Source organism: Pomacea canaliculata, linkage group LG12 (assembly GCF_003073045.1).
Source record: "Pomacea canaliculata isolate SZHN2017 linkage group LG12, ASM307304v1, whole genome shotgun sequence".
NCBI classification, from domain to species: Eukaryota; Metazoa; Mollusca; class Gastropoda; order Architaenioglossa; family Ampullariidae; genus Pomacea; species Pomacea canaliculata.
The window spans coordinates 13,531,045-13,548,960 of record NC_037601.1 but is presented as its reverse complement, the minus strand read 5'-3'; the positions used below and the strand labels follow the sequence as shown (position 1 = coordinate 13,548,960).

General features: G+C 38.6%; 2 protein-coding genes and 2 long non-coding RNA genes across 4 annotated transcripts; 1 reads left to right on the top strand and 3 right to left on the bottom strand.

Annotated features, from left to right (window-relative positions):
- Positions 1–975: 975 nt before the first annotated feature.
- Positions 976–2,302, bottom strand: LOC112576998. Its single transcript, XR_003101980.1, has 3 exons — positions 2,191–2,302; positions 1,409–1,655; positions 976–1,097 (listed from the first exon to the last, which is right to left on the bottom strand). It is a non-coding gene; the product is annotated as an uncharacterized LOC112576998 (long non-coding RNA).
- Positions 2,303–5,939: 3,637 nt separating this feature from the next.
- Positions 5,940–7,583, bottom strand: LOC112576991 (keratin-associated protein 19-2-like). Its single transcript, XM_025259898.1, has 3 exons — positions 7,471–7,583; positions 6,475–6,779; positions 5,940–6,028 (listed from the first exon to the last, which is right to left on the bottom strand). The coding sequence occupies exons 1-2, from the start codon at positions 7,581–7,583 to the stop codon at positions 6,482–6,484; spliced, it is 411 nt and encodes a 136-aa protein (XP_025115683.1). The 3' UTR covers positions 5,940–6,028; positions 6,475–6,481.
- A 3,912-nt stretch (positions 7,584–11,495) lies between these two features.
- LOC112577103 lies at positions 11,496–12,843 on the bottom strand. The gene is made up of 3 exons (XR_003102003.1): positions 12,665–12,843; positions 12,142–12,431; positions 11,496–11,583 (listed from the first exon to the last, which is right to left on the bottom strand). It is a non-coding gene; the product is annotated as an uncharacterized LOC112577103 (long non-coding RNA).
- A 3,189-nt stretch (positions 12,844–16,032) lies between these two features.
- On the top strand, positions 16,033–17,448 carry LOC112577389 (gastrin/cholecystokinin type B receptor-like). Its single transcript, XM_025260454.1, has 2 exons — positions 16,033–16,109; positions 16,338–17,448. The coding sequence occupies exons 1-2, from the start codon at positions 16,033–16,035 to the stop codon at positions 17,446–17,448; spliced, it is 1,188 nt and encodes a 395-aa protein (XP_025116239.1).
- Positions 17,449–17,916: the final 468 nt, after the last annotated feature.

Sequence of the window (17,916 nt, the reverse complement as noted above, 5' to 3'; positions counted from 1 at the left end):
ATATGTATTCCACAACAGTATAAGACCTGCAATGTTGCAATTGTATATAACAGGTCCGCAGTGATACAAACTGGGGACTGTACTTGCCCCATGAAAAGCGTGTGTCTGATGCATTCACTCGCCCTTTTATACCCCATCTTTTATTCTTGCCTCTAATTCACTGCGACAGTTATGTAATTAAGGCTTTGATGGGCCATCAGTCATCATCTTACACCTTTTTCACCTGCTTCTGATGGATGCCCTGAGGAAAAGGAATTATAAAAAACTTTGGGTGCAAAAAACGAGTGTCGTTGACAAATGACAAGAATAATTATTTTGAAGATAATTAAGTTCAAAATAATTCTGCCTTTGGCAGCAGCTAACGATATTTAATGTTTTAATGTCAACAGCTGACGATCTCCAAAACTCAGAGCGGTTACTGAGTGAAACATTTGGAGATGAATGGCCGTTTCTGTGGTTTAACAATCTGTCCATATCCATTAAACATCCCATCCCCCAAAAGTGCGTTCACAACAAGCATACAACAGACATTTTATAGTTATAATAAAAAGCTAACAAGAGTATAAAATTTTAAACCTTTATCTTCTTACATCTACTTAGGTATTAGGGTTTTATTACATGTTAGCTTAACGATGTAAGGAAGAGACTTCTCCTTTCGATTAGGTGTTTAGCAGCAGTATTTCAGCAGTATTTCTGTGATAATGAAGAATGAGCGAGGAATGTCTGTGTTGCCCATTAGAGACGAATTTTGCTGCAGGGGCTCCTCAAAAGTAGCTCATCTTTAGCTCGTTCTTAATGTCGCAGATTCTTTTTAATTATAGGAGGCGATCTACTTTTAAGTGGCCGCACTGTAGAAAGACAGAAAAAAACCAGACAGAAAGTAAGTGGTAAATATTTTGTCAAAGCTTCAACTGATCAACAATGTTTTTATTCTATGGCCGGAGAGAACACTGAGATAAGCCGCAACACGTTTAATTTGAATCAACTTTTTATTGCTTTTCTGCTATAAACAAAATGATCTTTCTTTCAATGGATCCATTGATCTTTCATCCTTCAGTCTCGATCTGTTTGGTTGACGAACGTTTGGTCTCTTTTCTCTGAAAATGAAAGGTGGCGGAAAAACAGCAATTCAATACATAGAAATAATAGTTCAGATCATTGGCAAGTTGTATATTTTACAATTACTGAAGCGCTCACTGATGCATTCACACCAGAGAGAGAAAGAGAGATAGGAAGAAAAGAAATGAGAGATTGATACAGTCACTCGCGCTGGTTTACTCTGTTAAACACAGAAAGACACGTGCGAGAATAAACAAAGTTATGCACAAGCAAAGAGAAATGAACAGGTTGTAAAAAAAAAACCCAGATCATAACGTCTGAAATGTTTATAGATGAAGTTCAAACTTACAGTTTAGTAAAATCCCTTCAACCCTCCGTAGAGACCATAGCCAAGACCATAGCCGCCATACAGGCCTCCAAGACCATAGCCGCCATACAAGCCTCCTAGTCCTAGTCCACCATAGCCAAGACCAAGACCACCCAGTCCAAGACCACCCAGTCCATAGCCGTACTTGTACAGAGGGTTGTACAAGGTGGCGGAGCTCATGGCCACGACGGCGCACAACAGCAGCAGGACAACAGCCTTCATTGTATGTCTGTGAAAGAAAGAGAGAAGAAAGCTCAGAACACAAGGTAGACACAAAAGCAGGTGGAAAGTAAGATAGAAAGTAAGACCAGATAAGAAAAAAACGGAGAAATGTCGTCAAATAGAAGTCAAAATCCAGCCTACCACCTACTCTCTTTGCTGCTTTTATTTTCTCTCACTGTCATTCCTTTTTCTGTCTCTTCCACACACACTCTCTCTAACACACACCCTTTCTTCATATAAGACAAAAAAGATTACTAATGAAATATGAGGCTCAGATACCACGAAAAATGACTGACTATAAATTGAGTAGCACGAGTGAAAAAAATCTGGTGATCTCAGACTGAAAAATAACAGAAGGAAAACTACAAAAATTACAATCTGCGAGAGACAGGTAAAAAAATACTTCGGTGGGCAAAGTAAGAAGAAATGAAAAACCATTATTGTATCGGTAGCATTTCTGAGTAGTAGGGCCTGTGATGGAAAGTTAGTCGACACTCAAGCTTACTGTCTGAGTTTCCTATGTATAAATGAGTTAAACTTACCTTTGGCAGATGGAGGAGCTGATCTTCCAGGTGAGAGAGTGCTGACTCTGAGAACTGTAATTCGAAAGTTTCCTAGTCCTTTAAATACTTTCATTTTGACCTCAACATTTTTTATAGAAAAGATGGGGGCGAACCTGGAGAATTTTGACCAAAGGCAAAGCGCTGTGATGGATCGGCTGGTCATTAATTTAATTAATGTCATTCTCCATATTAAAGCTTTGTCGGCCTCAGGCCAATGCACCGTAGAACGAAGTGATAATCGCAATAAAATGTGGCATGTTGATACGGCTATTAAGCTTAACAGAATTCATTTAATAAGAAAGGAAAAGCAATTAGTAAGTAAAGTGGGGGTTTTTTTTGGTCTCTAGAGTTCAAAATGAAATATTACTTGTAAACATAAACGCTTATTCGAACAAAACTCAAATGCTTGCATGTAAGATGTTCACTTATCCATTTCATTCAGATGATTATTACAGACTGAAACACGATGAGGTGAAGACTGTTGAATCATGTAACTCATCCAACTGAAATGATTTTTTATTTCATTTGTCAAGGGTGCCTTAAGGAAGAAAAAATATTTATGAATTTCTTTGCTTTTTTTCATTAAAGAGGCTTTTAAAATTGAACAGCTTGGAAATATGTCATCTTTAGGTAAGATTATCACTTCGCTGGATAGTCCGTGAGCCCGGAGGCTGAAGAAGCCTTGGGATGGTCGTTGACACAAAATGAATCAGCAAATTGTCACAGTGCCTTCCCTATAGTCAAAATTCTCATCCACAATCCGTCATCTCCCGTGCTCAGTCACATGACTCTTAACATTTAAAAAAATGCTGACTACAAAATAAGAATAGTGTGATATATGAATATTTTTTTTCGCGAAAGACTTGACACCCAATTCTCATTACCAGAGCCAGTGATCTCTCTCACCTGGAAGCTCTTCGATCTGATAATTAGGACTAATTGATGTAAGTAAATAAATACCTGTGTAATTCCAGTGTAATATGGATATACCTTTTTGTCCTCATTCCAGTAAAGATCACAAGCAGAATTCAATTTTGAATCATGAAGGATGATGAGGAGATAAAGAAAAGATTATAAATGAATCCTTCCCGTCACTGTTGCATAAAGCTACTCTAAGTTATGTTTGTGATGTTATATGTCATTGATTTTAATTTTTTTCTTAAAAGCGATCTTACTGATATGTATTTTCTCATCTGTGCCTCAGAAATATTAATGGTTTATTTTTTTTTTCTTTTGGGTATATTTTATACTCCAAAAATGACTGATTAATTTTGTGTTGATAAAATAAATGTAGACCCAAACTAAGTGTGAGTGGACTTGGTCATCTCTCAGATGGAAGAATACTGACGCCTGATCAGTGAAAGTGTTTTAGTATTGTTTGCTTCTATCTCACACTGCCAGGCACTTGGCACTGCCGTCCAACCATCCATCCAAATAAGAGATGGGATCTTATATCAAGTACAAGCCTATCCATTATCTCGCAAACAAACACACTTTAAACGACTTTTGGAAAATTATGCATGCATCTGACCTTTGCCTCAAATTATGAGTTTGACTTTTTCCAGTTTACACTAAAATACAACATCTAAACAACGTCTGTGTTTACCATGGAATAAACTGTTGTTGACGCATTGTTAGCAAATTACATTTGATTTCCATTAGTTTCAAATTCCCAAACTTGTTTCCAGGAATGTTTTTAACAGAGCAAACTGTTGAGACTACTGGGAAATGGAAGCAGCAGACGATGGGTGACTCTAATTTCAGACTGCTTTATTTTACAAAATGTCAGTGTGCAGATACTTTATCATTCTGCTATAGAATATTCAGACGACTAAAGTATATTTATTACCTTTTTTAAAGTTCGGGGTGTGTGAACTTTCAAAGTCCTGATGAGAATGAACAGGGTACCACTACAGTATGATGCTGTGTTGAATGAATCACTAAGAAATACTGTTTTGTAGGAAGATTGTTACTAAGCATTACAATATTGCTTTCAATAAAAGCAGCAGTTTGTTTTTTTATCTGTGGAGTTTTGCGTTTGTACAAATTGTGTCACAGTTATCGTTATGTTTTCATTTACATATTTCTACACTTTTATTATACACTCACGATAAGCCAGTCAACGACAGTCGCAGACTACGAACACTATTGCTTTTCTGCTGTCTCTGTTAATTATTATATGCACGATCACACATTTTGTCATACATTTGATTATTATGCAGGTATTTGAAAAAAATCCACTCAGGATTTTGTTTGTTTTTCTTCTTTTTTGCTTTAAGTCATTAATACTAGAGACTGTTATTCTCTCAGAATTATACATATAGCTTGCATGATAATATTGTATGAAAAATTTCCCAAAATGTAGAGCCTAACAAACGAACAGAGGACAGCGATAATCAATGGGCTATAAAATATTTTCTGAATATTAACACATAATTATTTAATGAAAATCTACTTTAAAGTGAACATTTTCACATCTTGAAAGCTGCCAAATAAAGCAGAGTGTGGCGAGGTATGTGCTACCTCGATACCAATGTAAGTCCACGCCATTTGTCGGAGCCTGACCAAAGAGACCAGGAATATTTCTGGTGTTTACAGGAAATTTGCAAACTGTATTTGGCATATTGGGCTACTAAACAAAATCATTTCAATGTTTAGTTTATCTATTATGTGATTTAAGCAAGTGAATATAAACTTAAAAAAGTTCGCTTTAAGACCGTTAAAGCTGACGCCAGGATAATAGGACGATACGATGATGAGGCTGATTATTCTTTCTTTTGTCTTGTGCTTGCTGTTTGAGAGTTGCTAATGTATAGTCGTGGGGACTTAGCATGGCTTAGAGCTACTAAGGACAATCAGATAGGGTCTGATAACCCTCTGTGATTGCCTTTCATTCGACTTAGTCAGCCACACACTTCGAAAGAGAGGTAAACACGCCGACTGACTGGTTCGCTATAGTCCAATGATGCTCAGACATTGCAATCCCATCTTGGTCAGGACCAATAATAGTTGAATGAGTCTTTTTGGAGTCTGTGAGGTCATGTACAGTGCCCGTGGGAGACCAAGCATCCATGTGTTTCTGTGCGCATGTGTTTTTGTATCTATGGTAACTCTACTTGTGGGTGATATCCAGTCAATGTGAGCAGTGTCTGTGTCTGTAGTAGAAAGGTGTAGAAGAGAGAGCAAGTGAGAAAGAAGGGTAGTTGGTGTGTACGTGTATGTGTATGTGGAAGAAATTTAAAGGGGGTACAACCCACAACTCAGCAACAGCGTCTGCAAGTATGGACATGACTGTGATCGGCATTGGTAGAATAATTAGCTACCATCAAGTTGCATTCCTAGTATACTATCACTTGGCAAATAAATACATTCTTTTTCTTCGTTCCAGAGAGAACACATTTTTGTACAATGTTGCACTAAGAGAGCGACTTAGGACTTCAGTCATTCGTCTGTGTTTAAGACTTTTAAATATTTCACAAGAAAGAAAGAAAGAAAGAAAGAAAGAAAGAAAGAAAGAAAGAAAGAAAGATTGTAAGAAGGTGTTTGATAATTCATGTATAGTATGTGAGTATGCGATCTAACGGATGAATGCTTATACGACTTTGCATATTTCTGTGTAGATGTGATAGCATGTACCTGCATGAAAGTATAAGGCTGTAGTAAACACTTTTACAAATCAACAGAGGCATTCTTTCAACTTCGTGAGATATGAAATCAAGACTGATCACTCTTCTTTTGCTCCAGTTTTATTTGACTAAAGTAAAATGTAGGACATAGCTCGGTCTTTCTTGGTGCATGCAGATTTGGTGCTTTTTCTCTGAAAATAAAGAAGGTGGAGTATATATAAAGACACTTCAAAATACCAAACATAATGCAAGTATTCAGCACCTTAATAATTTGGACCATGGAAACTATTACAAACACGATTTCAACCATGACAGAGAGAGAGAGAAAGGGAGAGAGAGGCAGAGAGAGGGTTTCCTTAGAATTAAGGTTTTTAAAGGGAGGTAAGATGCTTAAAACAGTCCGTTGGCAAACACACTTACCCTAAATACCCGCGTAATTAAGGTGGGGAGAGATTACAATAAGCATCTTGAAGATACACAAAATGTATATACGCACAAAACACGGCAGATCACAATGACTTGCTCTCTTCCATCTGAACCAAAAGCCAGAAGACAAGGAAAGGAGAAAAACTAAACACAATCAACAAAACTTAAAAAGAAAGGGAAGAGAATTATGTTGTATAAAACTTGGACTTACCAGTTATCTAGTAGTACCCTTTAAGGCCATAGCCAAGACCATAGCCAATGCCGCTAAGACCACCAAGACCACCATAGCCAAGACCATAGCCTAGTCCTCCATAACCAAAACCCAGACCGCCGCCAATACCACCAAGTCCATAACCCAGTCCATAACCACCCAGTCCATAACCACCCAGTCCATAGCCACCCAGTCCATAACCACCCAGTCCATAGCCACCGTATCCATAGCCGCCATACAAAGGACTGGCGGAGCTCATGGCCACGACGGCGCACAACAGGAGGACAACAGCCTTCATGCTGAATCTGTTAAACAAAACACAACAACCTTTAGACTTCAAGACTGGTAGAGAAAAAGAGAAAGTAAAAAAGAAAGAAAGGAACACACAAACAAAGAAAGATAAAAAGAAAGAAACACAAAAAGAAAGAAATACAAAAAGAAGGAGAAGAAAAAATGAAAGAAAAAAGTGAAGACGACAATTGAAGAAAAATGACGAAAAATAACATAAAGGAAAAGCATCTAAAACGATCCCTACAAGATCTTACTTCTCATTATCTCTCTAATCTCTTAATATCTTTGTCTCTCACATATCTGCGCGCACAAATGCACACACACACACACACAGAGGCTCAATATATTGGTTAACAATATCATTAATAAATGTGAGAAAAATAAAACACGCAAAGTGACTGGCTGCAATGCGAAACGCAAGGCAGGAAACATGATCTCAGTGTGATACAAAATGGAAGAAAACTGGGAACAATTACATTTAAAAAAATCATAGTTAAAAATAAAAAAATCTTTTCACTGTTTGTCATATCAGGATCTAGCCAATGTGAAGTGTCCATTGTCTTCGAAAGTTGTTTACCCAAATGCTACATTCCTTGGTGATACCCATCCAATTTACCCAAATTTGCTGAAATCACATAAAAGGACTAGAAATTACAAATTACTTTGGTTTCTGATTGCCTATAGATAAAATTCTCTACACCTTACTTGTGATAGGTTGAAGAGCTGATCTTCCAAAGTGAGAGACGGTTGGTTTTGTTGTTGAGATCTGAGTGTCGAGCCCTCGGTGGACAGCTCCTTATATACTTTGTAAAGTTCATTTTAACGTCAGCATTTTTTAAAATAGAAAATAAACTAGAAGAGGGGAGGGAAAAAACGGGGATAGGTTTGATTATCGGCAAATCGCTATGATGGATCGATCGGTCATCAATTATACATCAATGACTATCCTTAAGTGTTTTGACCCTAGGCTCATGAAATTCTGAACGAATTTTTTTTTATAATAGCTTGTTAAATTTGAAAGTCCCTTTAATGAAAAAGGGGAAAGAAAAAACTTTTCTTTCCTTAGAAGTCTTTAAATATAAACACAGACACACAAACATAATAAATTTTCCCGTGTCAGGCAGCCATTACAGACTGGAGTAACAGAACCTTAGTTGTCAGAAATTAATGTTGAATTACATAATGGTTTCAACTGAACTGCTCATTATGTTTGTAGTGTAAATCTTTTTGATTCAAGACTAACAACTAAGCTGATGGGATTTAAAAAGAAATTATAACATCAAATAGCAATAGGAAAAAAAACTGTTAATAACCCCATATACATTATCATTTGATTAGATTTTGATGCCTGTCTGGTAGAAAACAAGAAGTTTACTTTTCTTTTTATCTTTACTTTTGAAATTGCTTTCGGACCTCTGTTTTATTGTCAGCTGAAAATTTATTTTCGAGAATTTTGTAGCCTGCTGGTCCTAGTTCTTATATTATTACACAGCATGCTGTTCACAGTTTATTTAAAATTGGAACAGAAATTCTAATTTTTATGAGATGTTTCCGACTGACTGGAGTCTTGCAACACTTTCTCTTTATGACATGGCGAAAGGTTCCCACCAGTCTGCATAGTTATTCAAACTTTTGGCCATATTTTGGCTGTGAATAAATGCCAATAAACTGGGCAAACGAAGTGTAAACAAGCTGTTTGTGCATATGTTACTGAAAGGATAAAAACTGTTTTAGATATTTAATTTGAACAAACTGATCTCCAATGAGGCTCATTATTAGAGGAGTAGACATCAGAGTTTATGTCCAGTGATTTGGTCAACTTGAAGCCTCTCGAAGACAACTTAATTTTTACAAAACATAGAAAATTATTTTTATTGTTCCATGGGTTCATCAGCTTGTAAGCATGCGTGCCATCTCTCTTACAGTGCGTTACGTGGATTTATTTACCTGGAGGGTAGTGTGGGTGGGGTGGAATGCATCGCTGCTGTTGTCGACTTCCGGCTAATCTGCTGAAGCCAAGACTTATGGGAATCGATCATCGAACTGCTCAGGGCTGTTTGAATGTAAGCAAGCCATAAACTTGTTTAGTGAGCTTTCTCCTTTTGCCGCACCCAAAGAAAAGCAAAGAAAAATAGTCGGGGAAGGGAAGAACGGGGAGAAAAATAAAAACAGTCCCTCTCCATCATATCATCATAAAATGTTCAGGCTTTAAAAAAAATTATTAGAATTTAGCTTTAGGCAAGAAAAGTATTTTGGAGGAGCTTGGTAGTGCGACCGATTTCCGAAGCCCTGAGGGCAACCATGTTAGCAACATTCTGGTTCCTGGTTGGCGAGTCGTCACGAGCTGTCACGTGTCAACTGGGTGTCCAACCGTGACCTGAGGGCTGCTGTAGCTAACAACAAATAACAACAAATTTAATGCATGACGTCACTGACAGTTGCGCAACATAACTTCACCTCACTGGATACAATGAGATCAGGCGACAATGACCCATGAATTTATTTTAAAAATATGTTTAACAGCAATTAGATTCTTTTTATAATATTTTGTGTTCTTTAATAATTTAATCATAATAATAATGAAAGTTTTAATTATGATATAATAATACAGATGAGTTGACGAAGAATACATGTTATTATGTCCACCTTGGTTGTCAATGTTTGTGTATAAAGTTGTGAAGAAAGTCCATATTTTATGAAACAATGTTCGTCTTTGATTCAATGATCTGACTACTACTTTCCCTCTATTCTTTCATGGCAAACAGCGGTCTCATTATGGATCGTGGTCACAGAGACTGAAAAAAATGCAGTGCACAGGACATTCACATTACAAGCCAACAGAAATTCTAGACAAATAATTTTAATACAATACAGTACAATACAGTACAATACAATACAACTTTATTGATGGGCAGTTCAAGAGTGCTCGTACAAACAATAGTATATACATAAACGTGATATAAAAATTTGTTATGCAATAGAAGTGGTAAATGAAGATTCCTTGATTGCGATGAAAAATTAAACATTCCTCATTTCATGTCGGGATGCCCTCCATTGCCCCAGTTGGAATATTATCAACAGTTAAGAGGGCGCAACAATCAACAAACAGTACTCATTACAGACAGATGTTTATTGCATGTTTAAGCCCTCAGTTTACAGCAAACACCTAGGACAGGTGAGTTGATGGATGACAATTCCCATCGACATCTTGCTGTTTATACTGTTGGAATTCTCCAGAAGTCGGAGGAACTGGCTGACTCTCCTTATAGTCCAGATCACGTCCCTTTAGAGAGTGTTACGAGTTTTAGTTGTACTCAGTGAGACATCAATGAGTCAGTCTATTCGCCTCGAACAACGAACTTAAGTTTGCTGCTCATCCAAAACCTTTTATTCTGAGAGCATGAAGAAGTTTGTGCAATGGCAAAGAACTGCTTTCAAAAACAAGATGACTGTGAAATGATATTATAATACGTTTTCCAATTTCATTTAATAATAATAATGGTTATAGCTGCGTTGTTGATAATTATTAACTCACCTGGTAGCACACCTCAAATTTTGTAACCTCATTAACGATCTAAAACAGATGAAATCAAATTGGTGTACACAAGATAGTTTTTTCTCAGCTACATGGCTGTAAGAATAAGTGGGATTTGAAAATACTTTTATAGCAAAATAAATATGTTAATGTTTGCTTTCAGTTCTTCTAATTGCTGCAGTATGTTGCAAACTTTGTTTACACTCGATTTTTAAAAAATGTTGCCTCTGCGTGTGTGTGTGTGTTACAGTGTCATGTTACTCTCAGTTCTTGTTTTTATTATTTGGTTCTTTTTTGTGTTTACTGTACCTGATTTTATTCGTTTAGTAGGTTGTTCATTCTTTTATAGGTCACATATTATTTGTTTTTCTCTCCCTCGTATGCTGTTCATGTTTCGTTCTTGTTTTTAAGCGCAAAGAGTAAGCTTCTTAGGAGTGTGAGTATGCGCTTTAAAAATTTGCATAATGATGATGATGATTATGATGATGATGATGATGATGATAATAATAATAAAAACTTAAGATTTAGTTCAGGCAGATTGACCACAACTCTAATCCTTCAGTGCATTTCCTTCCACAGGAGGATAAGGTTCTTTCTCACTGATGTCTTTATATTGTTTATATTGTGCCATGGTTATTCTTGCTGTTCTATATTTTGTGTTAAGCGTGCAGGGAGAAAAAAGGTTTTTCTGCTTTGTTTTTCAGAAGCCGCCGGACAAGAAGCAATTTAAAGTCGAATCTGTTTTGTGTGGAAATGCTTGGTTTTAATAGGACAAAATCTTATAAACTGCTGTTTGTGGGTCATCACCTGACACAATAAGACAGAAATCATGCTTTCAACGAAATGCGACTGCGGCGACAGATTTGCTAGTTTTCACAAATTTATACTTCGTTGAGTTGGTTGTCTGTTGCTCTGGTATAAAGATGGAGATTTTGTTAGTGGCGTGTGTGTGTGTGTGTGTGTGCATGCGCGTGAGTTTGTGTGTATTGTGACACCTTTACAGTTCTTCACACTTAGAGAGAGACATACACACACACGCAAAACCACAAGAATAAAAATAGACACAAACACTCATGAAACACAGATAAAGACATGAACACGCATGCCCGAAAACAAACAAACAAACAAACAAACAAACAAACAAACAAAAGCGCCCATAGTAACTCCCAGGAAATAAAAAGCCATTCACAGAAACTATTAAAAAATAACTCGTATAATATCTTTTATAAAAATTTCATGACATCCATTATCAATGCATTTAAAGAAGGTCGAATTCCTGTGGCCTGAAAAAAGAGGAAAAAAACTAATTAACCATCTATCTTTCAAAAGTTAAAAGACATTAAAGTAGCATGATTACTAGACTTAATTAAATTCCAAATTTACTTTAGGATAAATAAAGTATTATCTGAAATAAAATACATTCTCTCCCTGCTAAACAAGTGCTTAGTTTAATAAGCCCTTGACGAACCTGAGGTATGACTCGCCAGTCAGCTGTCAATATTTTACCTTGTACACATACCTTGAAATTGCTGTCATTTATGTTTGCTAAATAAACAAAACAAATCCTCTCGTCTTTGGTTGCGTACGATCATATATTAGAAAAAAGGATATTGTAGTTTGATAACAATTACAAGAATTCGGATACTTTTACACTTTTTATCTAACAGTAACTGTTCTTCAATTTCTTTTGCCACCTTCTCGGATCGAGTCTCCTTTTTTTGTGTCTCCTTGCATTTGTCCTCTCTCCATTTCTCACTCACACATCATCATCCAGGCACTGTCCGAGCAAGTTTGAGAGAGCGCTTGTGTGTGTGAGAGAGAGATAAGGAGTATTCACGTACTTGCTTTCCTCCTCCCGTTAGTAGTAGCCCTTGAGCCCGTAGTAAGGATAGCCTCCGTACAAGCCTCCGTAGAGTCCTCCATACAGTCCGTTGTACAGACCGAGACCTCCGTACAACCCATTGTACAGTCCACCATAGCCGAAACCCACGCCGCCCAGACCGAGGCCGAGACCTAGACCGGCGTACTTGGTGAGGTAAGGGTTGAGGTTGTTGTAGTAGAGGGTGGCGGAGCTCATGGCCACGACGGTGTACAACAGCAGAAACACGAAAGCCTTCATTTCGAAGAGATACTATAGCCGGAAAAGAGTAAAAAAAAAATCCATCATCATCATCATCATCATCATCAGCATCATCATCGTCGTCGTCGTCGTCGTCATCGTCGTCATCATCATCATCCTGCTTTGAACGCCAGAGATCTACATCGCCCCAACCTTCGCCATAATGGTTAAGATAACGAAATTAAAAACATAAAAAGAGAACAATTATTCTTAAACTGAAAAATTTCTGTTAAAAGTTGGCTCACCTGTGGGGCAAGGTGCTCTTCAAAGTCTCAGTGTACAGGTGATGTGACCTGCTGATAAAAAGAAGCCCATTTATACTGGACTCGAACCTTGACCATTCCCGTCAGTACGTGGTCAGTAATGGATGGTACTACCTGCTTCCTGATTTATTTTTGAGCGGCCACTGACCATCCCTAGTGGGGAAAGCACCGATTAATTTCTTCGTCGCCGAGGGCAGAGAAATTGCAGACCTGACAGCCACTGAGGGAGGGTCAAAGTTCGTGCGCATGCGGAAGTCATCCTTTACCCTCTTTGCAAAAGTTCAACGAAGACGATGGATCTCTCTGATGTCTTCGGTTATATCCTCCGTCGGCCTGATTGATGGGGGAGAGGGTGCGAGTACTGGAGTGGTAGCACGTGGTGTACACGTGACGGGATCGCTGTGGACGAGGGCTAAAACTGTGTCGTGTGTTAATTTTAATGATTCTTCCCTGATTGAGCTCAGGATCAGCAAACATCATTGATTTCAGCTTTCGTTTTATCTAGTATGAACCCTTCTACAAAGCCCGATCCCGATATATGTCACGAACTATGGGGAAAATAATGACAACATGGTATGCGAACTTTTTTTTTGTTTGTCGATCGTCGCAGTTCTCGTAAAGCAAGGGGCAAACGCAGTGGATGATAACGGATGACAGCAGTCCCCGACAGCGCAGTGGAACATCGTGAAAGTGGAAAACATGAAGCATTGGTAGTATGCAATAAAAATAAACTAGTGTGTGAAATGTCAATTGAAAGTAGATAATTATTGTATAAATGTGGGAAATTTAATAGACAGTAATAGGAAATAATTTTAAAAGTATTGATAATGAGCTACAGTGCAATTCCCTAAACGAACACGCAGAGAGGCTTCTTGTCATGTTTGTGGAGGACATGCAGTAGGATTACTTTTTGACGTAGTTTCCTTTTGTTTTCCGATTACAGTGAAACGAAATAATAGTATAAAGCTGTCTGCAACATCATTCGTGATCGAATAAGCATCCATCTTCGATGCCTCAGCTTTGGTCTAAGGAAATAAAGAAACAGATCCTAGACCGAACCTTTTAATAAAAACGAACATTGAAATGAAGCGTGTTCAGACTGGGAAGGATCGTTAGTTAAAGATATGTCTGTCCTCCTCTTATGCTGAGCGTTAGTGGTTTGTCTTTAAATTATTTTGTGTTTAAAGCTTGTTTCAGACTCTTGTAACAATGAAATAATTTTCAGAAAAGCTGGCCGTTGAAGAACACGACCCAGACTGTCGTACAGATTCACACACAGGGGATTTTTAGAATTTTGTTTGTATTGCCTCGTTATCTTTGAATTAGCGTTTCAAGAGGATGGAATCAAGCCTCAGTCCATCAGTTTGAGTCATCATCAATTCCTCGTGATCAATCGGTAGTCATCAGAGTACCTCCCGCTTGAATTTCGAAACTTACCCCTTAAGGCAACGAACTTGGATACGTGGTTAGGTGGAAGGGCTATGCTATTCAGAAAAGGTTACCCACGAAATGTTCAGAACATATCGAGAATTGTGTACAAAAATAATCAACATTTGAGTAACATACTAGTTATAATGATTTTTTTTAATCGTCGGACACACACACACACACACGCACTAAAAGGAGTCATTTGATTAATCAAAAATTGATTAAAAATAAATTATTCGGCATTAATATTTAATTTTTAAGATTTTTATCAATGTTTATGTATTCACCGTGAACGACTTGAATAACTTTTTAATTTTCTTCAAGCACCAAGGAGCTTTTTTTTTTCTACAAGTAGTGATTGTCATGATGACGATGACTATACAGCAGTTTACTGTGAAAATTGATTGCGTTAAATACCTCGTGTCAAACCTCCTCATTTCCCCTTCCTGGATATTCTGGAATGTGAGTGCATGTTCTAAATTCCACGGTTGACAAGAATTTAGCCGTTGGACCTGATGGGGGAAAGCTGTCAGCTGACCAGCCGCCTTTTTGAACCCCGCTACGTGATTTAACAGCGCATCCTTCATCCTCCATCAATCATGGGACCGTTAAGGTGGGGTAGGTAGGGGAATGGGTGCAATAATAACACAGAAGCCTCATTCTGTTTTTAACTTATAGCAGAGAAAAAGACGGAAGTTGAGACCAAACAATCTGAGTCTCCATTCCTTTGACGTGTTAAAAAAAGAAAGAGTGTGAAATCGCGAGGTTAAAGGTTACATTTTACTAACGATTTTGGAAAGATCAGTGCATGTTACTAGCATTATTTCCCCTAATATCGCGGATACCTCCCTTTAGTTCTCCATGTACACGCTTAAAACATCCTCATATACAGGTATCAGGACTGGACATAGAGATGTTTACAAACATTACCAATGAACTCCAAATAAAATAATTAGCTCTACAAAGAGAAGTTGAAGACCTGTTTGTCTTCAAATGATCGTCTGTTGTCAGGTACGTTATGCTTGGGGAATACTTCAGTTGACATTGTAATATTGGTGTTGATGTCTACTAAGATCTACCAAAAAAGACATTATTGCCTTTTCATTAGAATGCACGCCTGTCCGTGAAGGCATCTACTTATCACTCACATGAATGATCTTAACTATGACCCAGACGCTAACCAACCAACCCACCAACCAACAACCAACCAACCAACAGCCACCAAGCCAAAACAACCAACAAAACACACCCACAAACAAACAAACAAACAAACAAACAAACAAACAAACAAACAAACAAACAAACAAACAAACAAACAAACAAAAATACTGTCGGACGCTCACGCGAACATCATACAAAAATATTAGATGCCAGAGTTTCCGAGATCATCAAGACCTGATAATATTAAAAACTGCATTTATAAGCAGGCCATTCGTGCTCATGCTGTTTGCCAGTGCTACAAAAATCCATTGATGAGAAAGGTTAAAGTAAATAACACTATCTTCTCAAACGAAAAAGGACGTTCGTGTCATTTCCGAATATCGAGTCCGTCTCTTGTGAAATTAGAATGGGCAGCTGAACAGTTTTCCAAACATCTTCATTTGCAGTTGAAAGCAAACCCAGCTCTGTTTTATTTTATTGTTATTTTTGTGGTGAGCGGCTACCGACAGCCACAACAGATCGATGGCCGCGATTCTTTTGCAATGATTTGATCGTTAATGAGGTTACGAACTATATAAGAAGCCTGGCACTGCGACAGAGCTACTGCATCACATGAAAATCATCAGGTCGGTTGTGTCGTGTTTTTTCGTCATCCTTTACTTCTTCATCATCAGAATTTGCAGCATCACGATGTCAAGATCGTGCACTCATCATCAACCTTCCTTAATGACTATGCTGCCATGGTGACCGAGAACTACACGATGACCCAGCCGTGGACTTTAGCAACAGATATTGTGACGGAGTTGACCCAAGTAAAGATTGCTCAGATGATCAACAGGTGGGTAATTATATTGTTTCCAAGCTAATCAAACTTGCTACCTCAGTCTCTCTCTCACTTCTATTCATTTCTTCCACTTCTCTTATTCTTTCTCTTTATAGAAGTGTAAGAATTATAATAAAAATAACAGGAGCTATACAGACTTGTTCTTCGTCTACATCACTCACACTCTAATAGTGTACCTAAGCATGACTCACTTGCACAATTGTTGTTTGTTTGTGTGTGCAGAATATACATCCCACTCTGTGTGTCGGTCGGGGTAGTGGGCAACTTCCTGTGCTTCGTCACTCTCATTTTCTCCAACCTGCGCCGGACCGCCACCTGCATCTACATGGCGGCCATCGCGGTTCTCGACTCCATCATCCTGGTCCTCGCTCTGTGCATCATGCTGCGCAGTGAACTGGGGGACACGAGGCTTTACCTCGGAAGTGACTGGGCCTGTGGCGCCCATTACTTCCTCTTCTACTTCTCCATCCACTTCGACGTCCTCCTGCTTCTTGCCATGACCTTTGACCGCTACGTCGTCGTTCGCTTTCCTTTCAAAGCTCAGCGCCTGAGCACGCCAAGGTCTGCCTTCGTGGCCATAGTAGGTACTGGTCTGTTCTCCCTCGCACTTAACTTACAGATCCTCTTCACACGTCGCCTGCAGCCCTCGGGAGACGACTTCACCTCTTTGAAGTGCTGGTACCCGGATCCAGACGTTGAGCACTTCATGATGAAGATCTACACCTGGATCGACGCCGCCATCTACAGCTTCGTCCCCTTCTGCACATTATTCGTTGTCAATCTTTTGATTATTGCCCAGCTGCAAAAGTCTCGTGAATTCACTCAGCAGTTCGTCCACCGAGGACAGATGCAGTATGGGAACAACAGCCACCGTGTTGAGACCGACAACAGCATGTACACAATCGACAGCGACGTCAACACCTGGGATTCCCCCGACTTCGGGAAGGAAAGAACAGCAAAGCCACCTGGTGGTACTTCGTTCAGCAGCATTCCATCCCCATCGTCGGCTGCGACGACGACAACGATGTCAAAGGTACTGAACCCCACCAGCGCCGCAACAACCAACGTGACTGCCATGCTTCTGTTGGTGACCTTCACCTTCCTGCTGCTGACCTCCCCCATCGTCATCATCCTGCTGTTTCCAGCGTTACTACTGGCATCCCAGCACCCCACAGAGAAGGCAACTGCTCAGCTGGCTCACGCTGTTGTCGACAACCTGATGTACACCAACCACGCCGTCAACTTCCTGCTCTACTGCATCAGCGGTCGTCGCTTCCGCCTGGAGTGCAAGCGCCTCGTCGTCAGGTTCTTCAACTGCAGTCTCAAGGGTTAGGGCAAGACCAATAAACATTTTTGTTTTAAGTGAGAAGTTTGTGACATTAACCTCATGTTCCAAGATGTTACAAGTGTAGAGTTGCTGTTTGACAAAATGCTATTAATATTTATTTAATGGTTTGTAAAAACGAATGAAGTAATCACAACGTCGTAGAGAGTAAATATTTTGTAATTTTCATTGATAAATGAAACCAAAGGGTATTATTATTTAAACCATTCTATGTTTATCAGGGTGCAAGATAATTATAAAAAAAATTCCTGTTTATGTTTACGCTGTTGTCATTTTGCTGACAAGAAAATGTAAGAATACAAAGAACCACATCTTTTAAAAACTATTTGTGCAGCCTCCTTCAACATTAAATTCAGTTAAAACATCTTGACTTTTCAAACTTATTATTTGAACACACACACAACTGTTGCACGGGGGTTTATTTAAAAGACAAGACACAAGCTGAAAATATTTTTG